General features: G+C 43.1%; 2 protein-coding genes across 8 annotated transcripts in view; both read right to left on the bottom strand.

Moving 5' to 3' along the window:
* Positions 1–137: 137 nt before the first annotated feature.
* On the bottom strand, positions 138–9,726 carry slc15a1b (solute carrier family 15 member 1b). 3 transcript variants are annotated; one of them, XM_034677652.1, is made up of 26 exons: positions 9,591–9,726; positions 9,265–9,458; positions 8,565–8,662; positions 8,068–8,112; positions 7,804–7,841; positions 7,478–7,562; positions 6,911–7,052; positions 6,561–6,680; positions 6,370–6,469; positions 5,617–5,707; positions 5,442–5,525; positions 4,964–5,046; positions 4,781–4,867; positions 4,600–4,689; positions 4,436–4,480; positions 4,299–4,331; positions 4,102–4,190; positions 3,891–3,972; positions 3,689–3,805; positions 3,452–3,589; positions 2,975–3,021; positions 2,735–2,842; positions 2,537–2,651; positions 2,312–2,449; positions 2,087–2,194; positions 138–1,151 (listed from the first exon to the last, which is right to left on the bottom strand). In XM_034677652.1, the coding sequence occupies exons 2-26, from the start codon at positions 9,294–9,296 to the stop codon at positions 936–938; spliced, it is 2,331 nt and encodes a 776-aa protein (XP_034533543.1). In that variant the 5' UTR covers positions 9,297–9,458; positions 9,591–9,726; the 3' UTR covers positions 138–935. The 3 variants fall into 3 exon arrangements, with proteins under 3 accessions (XP_034533543.1, XP_034533544.1, XP_034533545.1); XM_034677653.1 differs by lacking the exon at positions 8,565–8,662 and having other exon boundaries at positions 8,068–8,145; positions 9,265–9,724; XM_034677654.1 differs by lacking the exon at positions 8,565–8,662 and having other exon boundaries at positions 9,265–9,724.
* A 66-nt stretch (positions 9,727–9,792) lies between these two features.
* Positions 9,793–18,094, bottom strand: part of dock9b (dedicator of cytokinesis 9b) — a 78,124-nt gene continuing 69,822 nt past the window's right edge. Inside the window, exons 41-56 of one of the 5 annotated variants that reach the window (XM_034677622.1) lie at positions 17,722–17,789; positions 17,374–17,489; positions 17,149–17,286; positions 16,885–17,067; positions 16,692–16,805; positions 16,363–16,578; positions 16,205–16,262; positions 14,681–14,787; positions 13,968–14,090; positions 13,514–13,627; positions 12,634–12,780; positions 12,313–12,523; positions 11,760–11,950; positions 11,568–11,668; positions 11,162–11,300; positions 9,793–10,843 (exon numbers count right to left, since the gene is read on the bottom strand). In XM_034677622.1, the coding sequence (XP_034533513.1) occupies positions 10,727–10,843; positions 11,162–11,300; positions 11,568–11,668; positions 11,760–11,950; positions 12,313–12,523; positions 12,634–12,780; positions 13,514–13,627; positions 13,968–14,090; positions 14,681–14,787; positions 16,205–16,262; positions 16,363–16,578; positions 16,692–16,805; positions 16,885–17,067; positions 17,149–17,286; positions 17,374–17,489; positions 17,722–17,789 (2,143 nt within the window). In that variant the 3' untranslated portion in view covers positions 9,793–10,726. Of the gene's footprint in view, positions 10,844–11,161; positions 11,301–11,567; positions 11,669–11,759; positions 11,951–12,312; positions 12,524–12,633; positions 12,781–13,513; positions 13,628–13,967; positions 14,091–14,680; positions 14,788–16,204; positions 16,263–16,362; positions 16,579–16,691; positions 16,806–16,884; positions 17,068–17,148; positions 17,287–17,373; positions 17,490–17,721; positions 17,859–18,094 lie in introns of all 5 variants that reach the window. The other 4 variants (XM_034677621.1, XM_034677618.1, XM_034677620.1 and 1 more) reach the window with 4 other exon arrangements.

Below are 18,094 nucleotides of genomic sequence, written 5' to 3'. Positions count from 1 at the left end.
GGTGTACACTGTGTTGACATTGATACTTTGAGCATGTTAGAATGCTGATGTTAGCACTAAGCTCAAAGCACCAATGTAACTAAATGCAGACTCAGAGCCTCTAGAATGGCACGCAAACAAAAAAATATCAGCCTCAGAATTGTGTAAAAGTTTATGAACAAATATCAACTACAGAAGTTTTATTAGATTACGCTTAACTTTAGGAAATCTCAAACTTGGATTGTAAAGACCATCAGATGAACATTTAGTGTAGAAAACAAGAAATACATTTAACATAATCCCATCATACTCAAATGGAACATTAGCATTACACAGGTTGAATGACAACACCTTGAAAGTACCTTTATTAAAGACTTGGTAAGTTGCCATTTTCAGGGTCTGAAATCTGAGTTTGAATGTGCAGTATAATTGGACATTTTGTCATAAGCAGTCTTAAATGTTAGATTTTACAATTTCATCTATATAAAACGGTGACAATATGTTACAGTAAGTACAACACTGATTAGAAATAAATAATAATGCTGGGCTGGTCTTCTTCTGTCTTTCTGTACTCCAGTGCATTAGCGTATGCAACAAAAATCTCAAACATTGCTACACAGTGCAAAATAATTCATTGTAAAAACAAATTTACAACAGCAAAAGCACAAATTACTCACAAATAAGGACCCTGGGATTTTAATTATGCATATTATGGAGTGTTCTCCCTGCAGAGATCTTTCACTAACACTGTCCATCAGGAGCTTAAGTCCCTTTTCTGTGCTCTTCCAACTTCAGCACCATTTCCTTCAGGTCATCCATTCATTCTAAACACTTCAGTCCAGCAGTGCACCGGACTTCCTCCAGAAAATGACCAAGAAGACTCATGGCAGATTTAGACACAGAACCAAGCAGCACTGATAGGCCAAAGAGGGTTGGCCGTTAGAGATGTGTTGGTTTTACATCTTGGTTTCACTGGCTTTCCCAGCGTCAGAATCCTTCCTCTCCCTCTTGGGTGAGTCCAAACTCTTCTTCCTCTCCTTGTCCTCTGGCTCCATCTGGGAGAACTGGGCTTCAATCTTGGTCGGGTCAATGTAGGTGTAAAAATAGGCCATGAAGGAAAAGATGAAGCACACCAGCACGAGCAGGGAGGCGAAGAGGATGTACTCGGCCCACTGGGGAAGAAGATGGAAACATCAATGTAATCTGATAACTAATGTCTCAACTACACAATATTTATAAAACTGGAGCTAGGAGAGACGACTGCCTGCCTACCTACCTACAAGCATACCTATCTATCTACCAACTTAACTAGCTACCTTCTTTCCTTCCTACTTATCAATGTACCTAACTTCCTACCAACCTACTGACCTCCCTACCTACCTACCTACCTACCTCCCTACCTCCCTACCTCCCTCCCTCCCTCCCTACCTACCTACCTACCTACCTACCTACCTACCTACCTACCTACCTACCTACCTACCTACCTACCTACCTACCTACCTGCCTTACTTCCCACAGCCCTAAATACCCATCTACCTGCCCACAGACCTACCTCCTAATGAAATATTGAGATTAAATATTCACTCACCTGTGTTGGTTCCTAACAGCTCTTTCTCTGTACCTCACTGGGATGATAAGTCGGACTCTTGCTACACGCCACATCTTTACCTCACCTCTGAATACAGTTCTTGTTATCATCTTTCACTCAAAACGAAGAGATTTGATTTTGTGTTATTTATTTTAATCAGTAAAACGTCTTACTAATTCCTCAAACAGTGTAAGTTTTGTATACTTTGCAGTGTAACCATTGATAACAAGTATTCTTTTATTTCCTTTTCTTCATTTAAACTCCTTAATGCGCTCGATTTCACTCAAATGAGAACCTTTAGAGGAATCGTTTTCCTGATGTTGCAGAGAAAGCAGAAACCTTGAAGGGACGCATGAACACTGTCTGATTTAGACCTCTGTCATATGTTGTATTATTGCTGACATAAAAGGCATTATATGAACAGTGGGCAAACTACGAACCTTGAAGTTCAATGCATTTGCATTCTGTAAATGGCCTTGTGGGGGAACACGTGCAAATGGTTAAATCAAATCCACCTACCTGATCTGGGAGCGTTGCAGCCTCAGCAACAATGAGCACGATGATGTTTCCTACAGCGACAGTTAAGAGCCAACCAGCCTGCAGCACAGACTTCATGTTGCTGGGTGCCTGTAGAGGAAGACAGAGATTTACATCCAGGTATTAAAAACAGTCAATCCCTCTGTTTGTTTTGTGTGGTTTTGACTTTTATTGTATTGTCTGTATTGTTAAGTCAGCACCCTCTACCTGGGAGTAGGCAAACTCAAGGCCGGTGACGGAGAACACCACCTCTCCTGAAGTCATGAGGAAATACTGAGGAATCTGCCAGGCCATGTGGATGGAGTTCGGGCTGATGTCAACATCTGCTTTGATGCTGTCTTTGCACTACAGAACACAGACAGGTAACCACACGTGTAACCTCAATCAAAGTAACTCAAGCATTAGAATGAATCAAACATACTCATGACTTACATTGGCTCCAAACGTGAAAGAAGACGGCATGATCACGGTGTAAGAGCTGCCAAAGCCCAGCGTCAGACTGTAGTCACATTCCTTTCCAGTGTCATCCCTGATGAGGATCTTTGCGCTGCACAACAAGAAAACACCCGTAAGATGAAATAAAAATCTTTAACATATCAAGTGAAATAAGTTATGAAATATCAGCCTTACTCTCCCTGCGGTAGTAAAACATAGTCCGAGATGCCGTTGGTGGCAATGTTCCCAAATCCGAGACTCCCAGAAGTTATGTTCAAAGCTGAGCCGTAACCATTCAGAAATCTGGAGGGTCCAGCGACACAAAATAAGAGTCTTTCTATGCTGAAGCAGGATGAAACACATTCTCCCTTCTCCCAAAGTTATAAACTAAAAGAGAACCAGGTTTGAATTTGAGCACTTCATACTGAAACTTGCCTGACTCCATTGGCGCCCTGCTCTGGCTTTGCTGAGAGGTCCCTGACCTGGGAAAAGAAAGAAACTTAAGAACAATGTGATACAATTTAAGGTCAAAGGTTACATGCACTTTCAACACAATACAAATCTGACATCACATTTAATTGCCCTTTTGTTTTAAGCATACAATTTAGATTTGACACTCCTCCTCAAGTTCAGATTGTGTCGATTTTGGCGCCCCCCTGTGGACAAAGCAGTACCTACACCAATATCTCTTCAGACTTTGGATCAACCTTTCATTGATTTGCATCAATATTAGCTTCAGTCCGTTTTGTATTCATTGACACCTTCTCAAAGGAGCTTTATTAATATAATGCATCCTCTCAGTCCAATAGAACCCTCTGTGGTTAAAGTGTGATACAAAGTGATGAAAAGGATTCAGATTCAAAAAAGTCGAACATTTGGACACAAAAAGAAAACTCTTTTTACCACACTCACCCATTTAGGCTCTGGCACTTTTCCACCCTGAAAGATGATCACAGTATTTCGGGTTTTGCTGTCAAAAGCAGTTAAATGAGTTCCATTAGTCCCGATATCCAGTGAAAACTGTTTGTCGTATGTCAGGTAATCCTTGGACTGTAAAAAAACAACAAGTCAATCATTACTACGTGTTCTAATTGCTGGGCCTGGTTACTGTTTATCAGCCTGGATAGTTAGCGTCTGTGTCTTAAGTACCGCGTAAGGCTGCAGGTTGAACTTGTTGACTCCATCTGTAACATCTACTGGTTGGTCCAGCAGGTTGGTGTACTTCACCTGGAATTCAGTGCTCGATGGGAACTTTGGCAGGGTGACCTGGAAGAGAAATGGAGATGTGAGTGTGTAAATTGTGCCTCACGAGTTGTCCCAGAAATGTTTTTTCAATGTTTGTTACACTCACGTCGATCTGTAACTGGACCAGGGCAGCAGCGACGAACGCAAGAGCGGCAAGGAACATCCCGACAGTAATCCTCTTCAAGGGCCTGCAACACAAACACACACATTAATATCTCTATGTGATATCAGTCAGAAAGGTTAGCTTCAGGATGTCAAATGTGGGACTCTTTTGCATTCTAAAACATTTTCCAACCCACCACATGGATGAAACTCACGTGAAGTTTAAGTTGCACTTGGCAATCAGCGGGTAGATGATACTGTCCATGATTGGCACCAAAACCAGGATCAAGATCGGGTTCACAGTCTGGAAGGGAAGAAAGTGAGTCACTCTTTGAAAGCTTTTTCTGTGTGTTGATGTCAACAACGTAAAGAAACAACACAACAAAGAAAACAGTCATCTCAAGCGTCTTACCTGCATCTGATCTGGCTGGATGGTGAGGAGTCCCTGTTGAAAGAAGAAGAGAAGAGGAGAGACAATCCCATTTAGAAATGTCATGTATGTTGTTTGTGCTCATACTTAAGAGGCTAGTGTGAAAATAAAACACTTACAAAGTCACCGTTCATGGTGGTCGCCTGGAGGGTCCATCTTGAGCCCTGTGAGGGAGACACAGTGTTCATTAGGCCTGTTATGGAACCTTTCTTGTCTATATTTTCATATGTATTCATCTTGGTGATCACAGCTACGTCTGGGAAATGTAAAGAAGAAGATTCACCTGCTGGTCAAAGAGAGCCCAGAACATGGGCAGAGGGATGTAGAGGAACAGCACCTTGAGCACCATCTTCACCTGAGCGATCAGGAGTTTCTGGAGCCGGAATAAGAAAAGGGTTACAGTTTTCTCTAATAATGATGCATAATGTGGGATTCATTCCTTTTTTTGTTGTTGCTGCACTTACGTCATATTTCTCCTCAGCCCAGTCCATCCAGTGCTCTCTCTTGGGGTACGCAGTAGACCTGTGACGGAAGCGGTTCTTGATGGCAAACTATGGATAGCAAAAAAAATCTTGATCAAACTCAAAGGTCAGGGATGAATGAGTCGTTCCTTTGGGCTCTATTGTATTTAAATCATGTGTACATACCCCTATGCATGTGCAGACCTTCACCATGATGTTTCCTTGAGGGGGAACCTTTATGTACATTCTGCTTCCAATTATGAACACAACTGCAGACACACAAACACATGAGTTTATGAGATGCAACAAATTGGGTCTTTAATCTAAATCAATGCCATATTATTAATCCCAAGAGACATTTCTTCAATAATCTGTCAGAACATGAGTCGTATGATTCATCTATAAAAAAGAAGTTAAGAAATGATTGAGCATGTCTTCAATTTTGCAGGCTGAACTACATTTCCCATAATGCACCTGAGAGGGATGTCTCATTTAACCCTCCCCACCTGGTAAATATCTGCATCCTTCAAATGCTGGTTTTTAACGCAGGCTTTTAATTACAGCTTCTCCAGGCCCGACATGAATGACATCACTTCTCAGGTTTGAAGACAAGCTTACGAACTCGTCATCATTTAGTATATTTGATAATGAAAATCATTCTTACTCAGAGCTACCACCATAAGAGCAGCAGGGACACCAAAGGCCAGAGGGTAGCACTTCTGCTGTGTGTGAATGCCACACTCCTGAGCTGCAAACAGAACACACACACACACACACACATTAATCTTTGTAGTGTCATATGACTAACCGGCCTGTTTGAGGCTGTGTTATCAGCTTACCTCTCAGGATGGGGGTGATCACGGTGGACAGCAGGCTGCCAGCATTGATGGACAGGTAGAAGATGGAGAAGAAGGTGCTTCTCTGCTTCTCCTGTTACACACAGACAGACACATTTAACCTCTTTATTCATTCTTCTCCTGGATGCAGCTGTTCTGTCACATCCCATTAAGAAGCACTAATAGCACGGTGCAATCTTTGTTTAACTTTGAACAGAGTAATAAAGTGACTAAGACACATGCACACAGGGTTATTTGTTAATAAACAGCTCATGGCAATGAGACAGAGATACAGAAAGTGCTGATGTGAATCTGATGATAGCTTTTGGTAATTACTGAGTGTGTGTATAGGCGTGTGCACACGTGAGCAGGAAAAAGACAAACATGTGTCCTGCATGTGTGCATGTATTTGCTAATTTTAAGGCTGCACTGCAAAGACTCAATTCTTACACAAGGGGGGGGGGGGGTGTCCAGAGTTGAAGAGACAACTATATATAAGATCAAATTAGGGATGTAGCTGTCATGTGATTAGATATGTGAGTCATCATTTTCCAAATTAAAAGAGCTCATTATCATGTCACATAAATAAAAAAGCAATATCTCAATCATTCATAACTTTGAGATCCAGATCTGAGTTTTTTACAACATGATGTCATGATTATAAATAAGCTTTTCCCCAACTAATGACTCAGTACAGTTTGTTTAATGAGACTGTGTATGTGATGTGTGTACGTGTGCCCTGAAGTGACTTCTAACCTGATGGTCAAGAAACTGGTCTCCACCAAAGGCCGCCACGCAGGGCTTGATGCCTCCTGTTCCCAGGGCAATGAGGATCAAACCCACCATGGACAGAGCTCTGCGGTGACAAAGACACAGTTAACACTCAGGTGAGTTTCTGTTGTTCTGCTGCAGCGTTTCTCACACCAATCACAGTCTGCTTCACTCACACGTGGAAGCCCATGGAGTCAGGGGTGCCGTCCCTGTTGTGATCTGTGATGTCATGGATCGCACCGATGGCCATGACTATCTGTCCCAGCGTGTAAACGATGGAGAGGTAAACAATAGTCCTGTGCAGAGGGAGGGGAGGAGGTAGAGTTAAAGAGGAGTACACTGGGTTCAGATGGAGATAAGATAGAGGAGTCTAAAATCCAAGGATGATATTAAGAGATATACTTTAACCCTTTCATGTATTTACTGCAGAGTACACAGAGCAAATGCATGATGTGTTTAAGGACCTTACACTAAGAGGATTTTTTTTAATGTGGATTCATTCTTTGGCAGGACTTTTGAGACTTACTTAAACTTGCCGAGCCATGAATCGGCAATAATGGCTCCCAGGATAGGCGTCAGGTAACAGAGAGCCACAAAGGTGTGGTAGATGGTGGTGGCGAAGTCATCGTCCCACTTGAGGAAGTACTTGAAGTACAGCACGAGCACGGCTGATGACAAGTAGGGAGGGAAAATGGAAGAAATGAATTGTTTTGATGACTTACTTTAGTATTAGTAGCTGTTTAAAGTCTTGAAATGACGTAAAAGTAAGATTTTTATGAGCAAAATGTGACTAAAGTATGTCACCTAACCAGTTACTACATGAAGAATTTAAAGTCCTGCAGGCAAAAATTTGTTTGCAGTTCATTTTTGATATTTTGAGTAAACTTTGCATGAAACTTTTCCATATTTACAGTTTTAAATGCAGGACTTTCTCTTGTAATAAGCTTCAACATCACTATATTGCTACTTATAATTCTTCCTCCACTGCTACTGCTACTGTATCCTCTATTTTGTGTGCAAAATCTAAACAGCAAAGTAACTTAAAATGTAGTGAAGTTAGTTAAGACTAACATAAGACGCATCAGATGCTCACCTCGCATGCCATAGTAGGAGAACCGCTCGCAGAACTCATTGACCACGATGAAAAAGATGCTGATTGGGTAGCCAAAGATTGTCGCCTGTTTGGTGGAAAAAAGAGTTAAATCACTAAAGGGATTTATATTACTGGATAAACAAGTCAGAAATCATTCTTTTCTATTTCAGCAAGCACTCCCTTACTGCATCATTCTCCTTCTTTAAATCCTGTACTGTAGGTTGTTTGTGCAGTAGGACAATTGATATCGACATTTTTAAGGTTTAGTTAATTGCTTGTAGTTCCTACATGAGTGCTACAGTTAGCATGATAAGAGTTGGACTTACACTTTTTTGCTTCTTTGTTTTCTTGATCTCCTCCTGGTCTGTAAAACAGGTGGATAAGTGTCACACATTCATACTGTGAACACATTTTTTTCTCTTGGTTAAGTGACGTATAGATAAATGTCAAAAGAATTCAACAGAACAAATACAGCTGGTCAATAAATCATTCAAATAACAAAGAATAATCCTCTTAAGTCTGCAAGAAACAAATCCCCAAATCTAGAGATGGGTTCCTGAGCGTCCAAGCCACTCCTGACCAGGACTCACCTGCCATGGCTGCAGTCAACTTCTCGTCCCTTCTCCAACTGAATCCTTCAACAGAACACAAAGAAAGACAAGCGACCCCTGTCCAAATCCACCACACGAACACTGAGTCAAGGTCTCACCAGCCTCTTATGTAATCTCCCATAAACCCTCCTGTAACGCCCACTGATGCTGGACTGTGGATCCAACACACTGTGAACATCTTGTGCAGTGACTCCCAACATACAAGTCACCCTTCCTCCCCTCCTCCAAACATGCTGCCTCTATCATAATCACAAGTGAGTGTGCGTGTCAGTAATTACTTTATGACTCAGGGAACTCAGGTGGAGGGACTTGGTCTACCCTTTTGGATAAGGAGGATTGGTCCAGCTGGTCATCAGTCGGGGTGAGTCATAAAGATATTCATTAAGTGTTTGCAAACTTAATTTCCCACGTTTAATTCTAATTAATCTGAATGCACTGTGTATTTATATATGTCATAAAATGCATGCAGTGCAAACCTTCAGGACCTTGAATCTTGGTGCAGCAGATGGTTTTACACCAATGAGTCCAGTTCTGCTCAGGGTCTCTGCCAGTTAAAGGTAGTTTGTTCCTGCCACTGTGCCAAATGTTTGCAAATTAATGAACTAATGTCAAACTAAGATGCAACCTCTAGTGTTGATGATAAAGCCAAAATGGTCATGTGAAAAACTGCAGTTCTTTGAGTGTTCAGGCTGGCTGCAGAAGCCTACAAATCCCCTTTAGATATCATGTTAGAATGCACATTTTTATAATGGAATATATGTAATATATATTGTTTGTCATTAAATTAATGATATTAAATAGCAGTGATACAGAAATGGCTGGCTCTATTAATGGCATTTAATTATTTTTGACTCTAATGGGGTTTCCCAGCTTTTGGAGCCAGCCTCAAGTGGACACTTAAGGATTTGCAGTCTTTTGCACTTCCACATTGGACTCATTTTTTAACACTGCAGGATGCTGCTCAAATATAACACATTAGATCACTTTAACACTCTTCAATGAGGAATAAATGACACTATACATTGCAGAAATGAGAGTTGAATAGCAGCTTAATGATAGAACAATGAACGCTGCATCTTTCCAAAAGTTTTGTGAATTAATAATGTGTCATATCTGTTAAAAATCGCTGCAGAAAACATTAGAAAAGAGGGCACAAGGGCTATTTTTCAAACTTACCCATTGTAAGATGTAGTCCAGTCATGCATCATGAGTGCCTCATCTCCTGCATGCAACTACAGGACTTCCCTATCTGCGCTGTGTATTCAAATTGTCCAGTAACACTTGCAAAAGCTTCACTGACAGTTTGGAGTCTGTAGCTTCTACTTTGCAGATAAGGAGCAGCTTTGAATGTATCTGAAACAACAGGAGGACTGCAGGGAGAGAATGTCTTAACACACTGAGGACACATCTGCTCTGACAAATTGAACACATGATATACAATATTTAATTTTCTGCATTTAAAGTGACCTACATAATCTTAATATGGTGATTTTTCTACCTACCAGCTTCAGTTGAGTTAGATAGTGGCAGTACTTACTAAATATCAAACAAAGTAGAGAAAATAAAAGTGTGAAAAACAGCAGTAAAGACATGACAGTGACTAAACATGTAAGCAAGTGACTAATGACATTTAGTTGAGCAACCATGATGCAAAGTCATCACAGGATCAGATAAAGATACACGTTGAACTCAAAGTGAGACATGTGCAAAGGTATCAGAGTTTTTATTTATATGTCTTAAACATATTTACATGAGCATAATGTAAAAATGTTCCTCTTGCGTTCGACCTCACGGATAATAAAAGGCATCTACATGACAGACGGAGAGACAAAGGGGGGTGGATTAAAAATAGTTGCACCCTCGTCTTGCATTGCTCTTTCTGAAGTCTTTGGCAGAGAGTGTTTGCTCTGTGCAGGAGTCGCCTTGATAATAATAGAAAATATTGCACACGTTTGTTGACAGAGAATAGGTTCAGACATTGTGGTTCACTTGGCTTTAGACTGATTCTTTACACGTCCGTTTGCCTAAAATAGAGAGATGAAGGATAAACTCTGATGCATCTGCTGTAACAGGGCGGCGATGGGAAAGAATATAAATGTAGAAATGGACGTGTGTGTGTGTGTGTGTGTATGATCGCAGCAGTGGCTTTTATCTATTCATTTATTTATCTCTCATACAAAGCTGTACATAAACAGAAGCCCTGAAAGGTACAAAACAGATAAGATGTAGAATCTGGCCATGTGTGAATACTGAAGTCCCACGTTTGTTGCAACATCCTTTGGGTGGAGCTGAAGACACCAGGACCTTTAAGATAGCATCCTGTTGAAAGTCACAGTATTGGGTACACACTTGCTGTGTCATCAAATATGCCTTACCTCGCCTTTCATGCTATTTAAAAAGTATACAAAAAGGAGTTATGACCTCAATCTGACCACAAGTGGAATCACGGGTTTCAAAGAGTGTAACTGGAGTCTCCATAGGAAACAAGATAAACAGGCGGAACGCTGTGATGACGTAAATGTACTAACATATGATCGCTTCAAGATGAGAAATGTGTCGTTCCTCTTTCCCATGTCAGGTAGTTTAATCAGTAACAAAGTGGTGATGAAGGCATGAGTCTGGTGTGAAAACCTCCGTATCAGAGGATGGTGGTGGAGCCATGTGGGTTGGCACTGGATGGCGTGCCACTGATGGCGTTGAAGATACCCATTGAGTCGGACAGCGCGTTTCTGGTGCCGTCTTCTACTGGATTTATCTGAGGAGAGAGAGACAGTAAGGAAGTGGAGTTTGAATTGGAGATGCACACATGATTGGTAGTTTCAGATGCTGCATTGCACTTCAGTTTTATATGAATAACAGAGAGAGACACTTCTGTTACTGATAGAAACAACAAAAGCAACGTTACCATCCAATCTGCTCAGGCCAGCACAGAGAGAAGAGATAAGACACATGGTTAGTGGTTAGTAAAAGAGCAGAAGACAGCACTTAGTCACAGTGGATTTAGTCTCAGTGGACATTAGTATCAATCAGAAGCAGGAGACTTCAACACGACTGCTGCGTTTGATGTTTCCACCTGTTCGTGCATGATGTCCGACAGCTCCCGCGCCAGGTCCCTGTAGTTGGCCTTCATCTCGTCGTGGTACTCCTGCTGGTCCTCTTTGATCAAACGCTCGTTAACTCCCAGGCCCTGACCGCAGGCGTCCACAAACTGCCTGTATCGATCGGAGAGATGCAGCAGAATGGTTGCTCGTGTTTACATAGTGAGGAGAGAGACTGAATCCTAAAGACAAATATATACCAACTGGCTGATACCGTTACATCAGCTGATCTTAAAGTGCTTCAGTCAATTTCAGTCTTTCATAACAAGCTCTAAACTCTTCACAGGGGCTTTAATTGGATTTAAATGCTCCCATCAATTAAATCTGAATCTGCAGAGAGGAGAGAAGTTTGTATTTCTTCAAATGCAAAGTAATGAGTACCTGAACACCTCTTTGAGCTGCTTGACTTTGTTGTCTGGATACTTCTTGGCACTGCTATCATCGAGGAAGGCTCTTGCATAAGCGAGGGGACCTGCGTTGACCTGGAAAAACAACACCAGCGCCATAAATCCCACCCTGAGTTTTTCCTGAGGCGTCAAATGATTTACAGTGGCAGGACTTTGTAGTTCGTACCTGGACGCTGATGCTGCCTTGCAGTTTGAGCTGCAGGCGGATCATGTCCACATCAGAGGCCGAGCACAGGAGGCGCAGCTCGGCCACTTTGGCGCTCATCTCATCGATGGCGACCTCGATGGGGCTCAGGTCTATCTGGTGTTGGTACATGACGGCGATACGCTTCTTCACGTAGGGGAAACAGTGGGTGGCTGCATGGGTGAAAATATGTTCAAACAACATCATGAGACAGCAAACTACTAGGATAATAAATGTACATGTACAGAGAGAGTGAGTAAGTGTGTTTTACAGTTAAATCAGTATCAGCATGTGTGATTTATAAGACCAGATAACACCTGAACTTTGGGATTAAGTGGACAGTAAAGTGATAAACCTGGTCTTATCATATTAACACGTCAGGTATTAACAAGAAAACAAAGCATCCAATAAGATGTCGTCTTGCTTCCTCACATTGCTGCTCTGATAAGACTTGTGTTCCTTGAATTAAACCTCATAAATTAATAAAGCTTTAAGCGCCCCAGCTGCTGAGCTCTGTCCCCCCCGCGTGACTTACTGGTAAGAATGGTCCTCCGTTTACACTGCTCCTCCACCCCGCCCTGCTTCTTCCCCGACACGGTGAACGGCGTCTCAAACACAAAGCGCCGGATGTTGTGGCTCTTCTCGAAGTCGGTCTTCCTGTCCTCCAGCTCCTTGTCATCCAGGTAGGGCGTGACGTGGGTCACCTGGATGTAGGCGTATTTGGAGTCCAGGTCTTTTGGGTTCACCTGTGGGTGCAAAGGAGACAAAGATGAGGATGAGCATGGCATCTCTGTGGACATTTTATTTGGACTTCCGGCAGCATTTGAATGATATAAACACTTCAATATGATCCCACCTTGCCGGAGTCCTGAATAATCTTGACGTTCTCCTGCCCAAACTTGTCCGAGTAGAGCTTCAGGAGCCTCTGCGAGATCTCAGACAGCGGGGTGAACTTTGGCTCCTTGTAGATGTACTCTTTCCCGTCCTCGTCCTCAAAGAAGCCCTACGGAGGAGAAGAAGAAGGAAGCCAGCTTAGCTACAGTACAGTGGGAGTTTGTATCCACCACATGACAACATAAAAGACACAAGGCACACCACGTTTGAGTGAGGCATTAGAGTCAAACTCTGCTTGAGGACAACCAATCAAACAAAAACACTACATTTTAAAGGAACTTAAGTGCAGTAAACTGAAATCTCACATGCTAACACATAAAATAAGAAAAGGAAAAGTGTGCAAAAACATCAAACATGCAAACATCAGCTAGTTTCTGCAGAATCATGAATCTATCTGGGTGATATCCAGCTTTTAAAACAACTTCTTCACAGCATGTTTGCAGAATAGGACTCAAAAGTTTGTGTGGGAGGAAGCAGGCTAGTGTAATCACTAGAGGTTAACAAGGAGGTCAACTACAGGAGAGACGCTATGAAAGCTCTGAAAGCTTCTGCTGTTTTATGTCAGGGGGAGACTCTAGCTTCAAAACAAACCATCATCTCTGCATTCAAATACTCTTCAGTACAGTGATGCAAGCAGGTGGAGCACGCCAGGCTAACAGACACAGCTCAACCACTACACACTTACCGCAGCCTTGGAGAGGGAGGAGGGAGGAAAATTAAAGAGAGAGATTTAAGTCGGGTGGATCATGTGTCTCCATTTGTGTGTGTAAGGTAAAAGTAAACATTAAGTGGCAGGTATGGTTAGTGAGTTTGTTTTTGAATTCAGGAGATCAGCCTCTCACCTGTCCAAAGAAGGCCACTCTGAAGTAGGTACCCAGAAGTCTCTTCCCACTGTGCATCACCTCCATCACTTTGGTGTAGGCACGGTGCAGGGTGTCGTACAGGTGCGTCAGTTTCTGGTGCAAGACAATACAGAAAAGTGCATGTTTTTAGAGTGTCCCCTGTGACCCAAAACACCTTTTTTGACAGTGTTTCATCAAGAAAACTTGGCACCTACATCCTGGAACCACCCCCTGTTTGCTAGCTCTCACTACCCATCTTATCAGTTCATAGAGAGAGAGAGAAAGAGAGAAGTTAGTTAGCTAGAGTTCATCCCCTCCAGGTAAAGCTGTACGCTCTACCTCCCCCTATTCTTGCAGGAAGACACAGATAAGAGTCTGTAGTTTCACACTGTGCTCTCTGCTGTGTGTGTGTGTGTGATGATAACACAACTCCAGACATGTGATCCCTCTTCACCTCAAAGTCTCTGCGCTGCTCGTAGATCGGGATGATGAGCCTGTAGACGTCAGCGATGAGCTCGTAACGCTCCGCCTTCCACAGGCCATCGGCGCACTCCTCCAGCAGCTCCAACAGCACCTCCTGAACACACAGAGAAATGAACTTCACTATTAAACTCCTCCTCCTCCTCCTCCTCATCCCTGCAGCGACAAATGCAGAGACATTTGTGTGTATTTGTATTTATTTAGGAGGCTAAATGGAGCGTAATGTTCCTGTAAAGACAGCAGATGTGGGTCCATCATGTGTGCTCCTTTTATTGTGAGTCTGGCTCATAAAGAGGACAGGTTTTCGGATGCAGATGGAGGATAAAAGGGTTTTTCATTGCCTCCAGGTCTGTTGACCCTGTCATAAAAGGTGGTGCAGTCGTCACTTTCAATTTCACAGGGTTATCAGTTTGGTGTCCGGCCTCTGCTGGACCCTTTCTTGATCCCTGAGCCCTCGCCAGAATTCCCCAACATTGAACAACATGAACCAAGCCCTGTGCAAAGTCTGCTGTTTTCACTTCACGGAGCACTTGATACCCAGCAGAGATAAAAGCTCTACCAGAGGTGATCATTACATGACACGTGTCAACGATGATAATCTTCTCAAAACTGCCCCGATGCTTTGTCAACACGGGGAGATCTGGCAGACGTTCAAGGATTGTAGAGGCGGTTACAGCAATGCGCTACCTCATTGAAGTGGACGTCCTGCATCCCTACGTCCTCCATCATGGCCGCCTCCTCGTCGATGTTGGGAGTGGTCACGCGGAAAGATGAGCAGCCCTGCCGGAACATGCCTGGAGTTTAAAAACAGACACTTTGGTTATTCCAGTGAGAGGAAGAAGACTGCTCTGTGTTACTATGTGGTATAATCAAGTGTATTCAGAGCTATTTTATTACTCTGTGACTTTACTTATTAAGTGAGTAAGTGAACTCCATTATAATGCATCAAATTGTAACATTAATGCTTGTAATTGTTGACACATGACCTTTTTAGAAACATGACAATGAAATTAAAGGTTATTAATAATAAATCATGGCTGATGGAACTTTAATTAGCCATGCAAAACAATTCTTATAGGTTTGAGTCACAGGCCCTGTCACAGACTAAGACTCTCAGGCCTGGGTTTGAGTCCATTCTCCTTCCTGCTTGTTCCTCCTCTCTCTCTCATCCAGTTTCCTGCTCTTTCTAGTGTCCTATCCTTTCCAAATGAAGGTGTAAAAGCCTGAAACACAACTTCAAAAAAACAGAAAGATAATTCAAATAATCAAAACTGTGCATAAATAGTTGATATAGTCATAGCTATGGTGGTGATCAAATGTAGTGCAGAGAGGTTGTGTTAAAGACATCAGAGGGAACTAAAGCTGTGGTGGCAGCACTAAGTATATGTATATGTGCAGTGCAGTTAACTCTGCAAACAAAGACACCAGATAGTCCATCTTTATCTAAGCTGCATACCATAAACTTCCACTGTCACCCTACAGCTGCAGGTTAAAAGACTGTTGAACTACATTTCTTATCAAACTCTGAATTCTGGGTAAAAGATCACCATGTAACCTGTTTCCATAAAAAACCTTGACCCACAGTTCATCATTCTAACACACTCAGCCCTCATCTGCCACTTCACATCTTCATATTCAGTCATCAGCTTCATTGTGCTCCCCTTATAAAGAAAGAAGGGTTTTCTCATCACACTCTGACCTGACAGTGACCCGATCACTCATAAAACCCTCTCTCACGTTATACAACGTACTCCCTCCAAAGTCTGAAGCAACACGACCGAGGGGATGTTATCTCAGGAGTGCCGTGTTGGAGTGTTTTTAACGCCAGAGCGAACGCATGACCCTTGGACGGGTGCTCAGGTGGAAGACAAAGGTGTGTGTTCCTGTGTGTAGGTGTGTGTGTGGGACTCTTATTTTTCCAAGTTGAAGAAACAAGCAGGGAGAAAAAAGCATGAGATGTTCTGTATCTTCTCTCACATGCATTCTTCATCCTGAGCATTTTTACGACTCTTAAAGTCATAACACGATCATAAACACATTTTATTGTGCATATTGAGTGATTATACTGTAATAATGTTCATTCTGATGTGTGAACCTTTAACAGTTAGTCATTATATGGCCTGAATAAGCTGAGATGATAAAAATGTTGGAGTTCAAAGTCACTCTGCGTTAACTGTAAGGAAGCACAACACCTCTACATCATGGACTTACCTTTCCTCCACAGATATTCAGCGACCAAGGCGGCGACGTGCACATAACACATGGCTGCCTGCAGGGGAAACACAAACAAGAACACATGTCAGCACATACATATATCACTAAAGTGGAATGTCCCTTTAAAAGTATTGTTTCCTGCAACTGAGGCATACCTCTGAAAGGTCTCCATTCTTATTGTGGATGCGAGCCATGCTGTCCAGCCAGGTCTTGCGGAGCTCAGGCGTGCTGGTGTAGGATTTGGCCAGGCTGTACTGGAGGTCCACGAGCATCTCCGGGTCGTTCTCGTGCTCCTTCATCTGCTCCGTGGCCATCAGCACCGTCCTGATGCGCTTCGTTAGATCCTTCACGTCTGACGGGAACGCTGTGTGCTGCCGGAGTCAAGAAAAAAATACTGCTTTTCAGATAATCAATCAATCAATCTACACAAGGTCTATGACTGGCTACCTGAGGTGTCAATCATGTCTCTGTGTGGCGTCCTCACCTTGATGGATTTGTCACTGTTGGCACAGTTGTTAATGATGGACAGAGAGTGCTGGAAACGGGTCCCACCGATGCCAATGACATCAGCAATCAGCTGACTGACAGCGATCACCACCTGGTGCAAAAGAAAGGCGGGACAAACATTAGCACAGTTATTTGTAACAGAGAGGTCGAAGCATCACAGACACACGTACCTGCAGGTGCGTTCGTACGAATGACTTGCGCCCAGTGTTGTCGAAGTTGCTCTTCATGAGGAAGTACAGAAGATGCGCGGCGTCGCTGCGGATTGAGCTCAGCTTGGAGTTACAGCACTTGAGGATTTCGTAGCACAGAGAGGCACACATGTCGGCGCGGCCGTCGAAGAAGGTGAAGGGGAACTGGAGGAGGTAACAAGAGAATAAAGTGTGAGAACAAAATGATGAATAAAGGATGCAAATAGTGTGTTTCCTCTTGATTACCTTGTAGATGAAGGTCCTGAGTGAGGTGAAGACCTGTTTGAGGGCGGCCTCGGACTGTGGGATCTGCAGGAAGCACAGATGCACCTGGAACACTTTCTTCATCAGGGGGTTGTGACCGAGATCTGAATTCAGCTGCGTCTGTAAACACAAGCGGGAATTAAGACAACCATGCAACCAAAATGTGTTCACAGGTGCAAAACGTCACGCATGATCACAGTGACATACCTTGAAGCCCATGATGAAGATGCTGAGTGTGTCCAGGACGGTGAGGCAGACCTCTGTGGACACGTTGGCCTCCAGGAGACACTGGCTGCTCACGTCTGCTTCTGAATGAGGGTACACTGCACAGAAAGAGCACTCTTTAGTGGATCAATAGATTTGATTCTGAGTCCTTAGATTTCTGTTCTGTCACTGTTTCTGCAATATCGACTTCCTGCCACTAGAGGTCGGCAGAAGACGTACTAATAACTCCCACATTTAACTCCTGGCCTGAGCTGTAGCACTAAATCAACAGTGTGATCTCATCATTTTACAACAACACTCAGTATTTGGTGATGGGTGATGATGGCGTACTGTTGTTGAAGGTGTGAGCGTTCTCAAGAGTCCCCAGCTGCTGCAGACGGGCGTGCAGGATCCCCGCTCTGTTGCGAGACACAGGCAGAGTCAGAGACTTCCTGTCGGGAGCTACAGGCCCCACCCCCTCCTGGCTCCTGTTGGGAAAGGAGAAACAGAGACTTTATCAGAGCTGAGTTAGAGAGGCATAAAAGGATTAGATGAGATCGTATCTGGTTGGTGTCGTACAGAGGGAAGAAGCAACAGATAGAAACAATCTTTAAATAAACAGAAGGCAGCATCATGCTTTTAATAAAGCAAAGTGAGAAGTAAAGACAGCCGTCTCTTACCCATGCAGGAGGGGCCGGGGGGCCGCGTTATTAACCACAAATCA

This window comes from Notolabrus celidotus, chromosome 24, assembly GCF_009762535.1.
Source record: "Notolabrus celidotus isolate fNotCel1 chromosome 24, fNotCel1.pri, whole genome shotgun sequence".
NCBI classification, from domain to species: Eukaryota; Metazoa; Chordata; class Actinopteri; order Labriformes; family Labridae; genus Notolabrus; species Notolabrus celidotus.
The sequence above is the reverse complement of the archived record's forward strand: the minus strand, read 5'-3'. Positions and strand labels throughout refer to the sequence as shown.

Coding starts and splice junctions, on each gene's coding strand:
- slc15a1b (XM_034677652.1), bottom strand. CDS start 9,296: ATGATGCATGACTGGACTACATCTTACAATGG. Junction 6,470..6,560: donor GACTCCATGGGCTTCCACGT/GTGAGTGAAGCA, acceptor TTGTCACCGCAG/AGCTCTGTCCATGGTGGGTT. Junction 5,047..5,441: donor TCTTATGGTGGTAGCTCTGA/GTAAGAATGATT, acceptor GTGTGTCTGCAG/TTGTGTTCATAATTGGAAGC.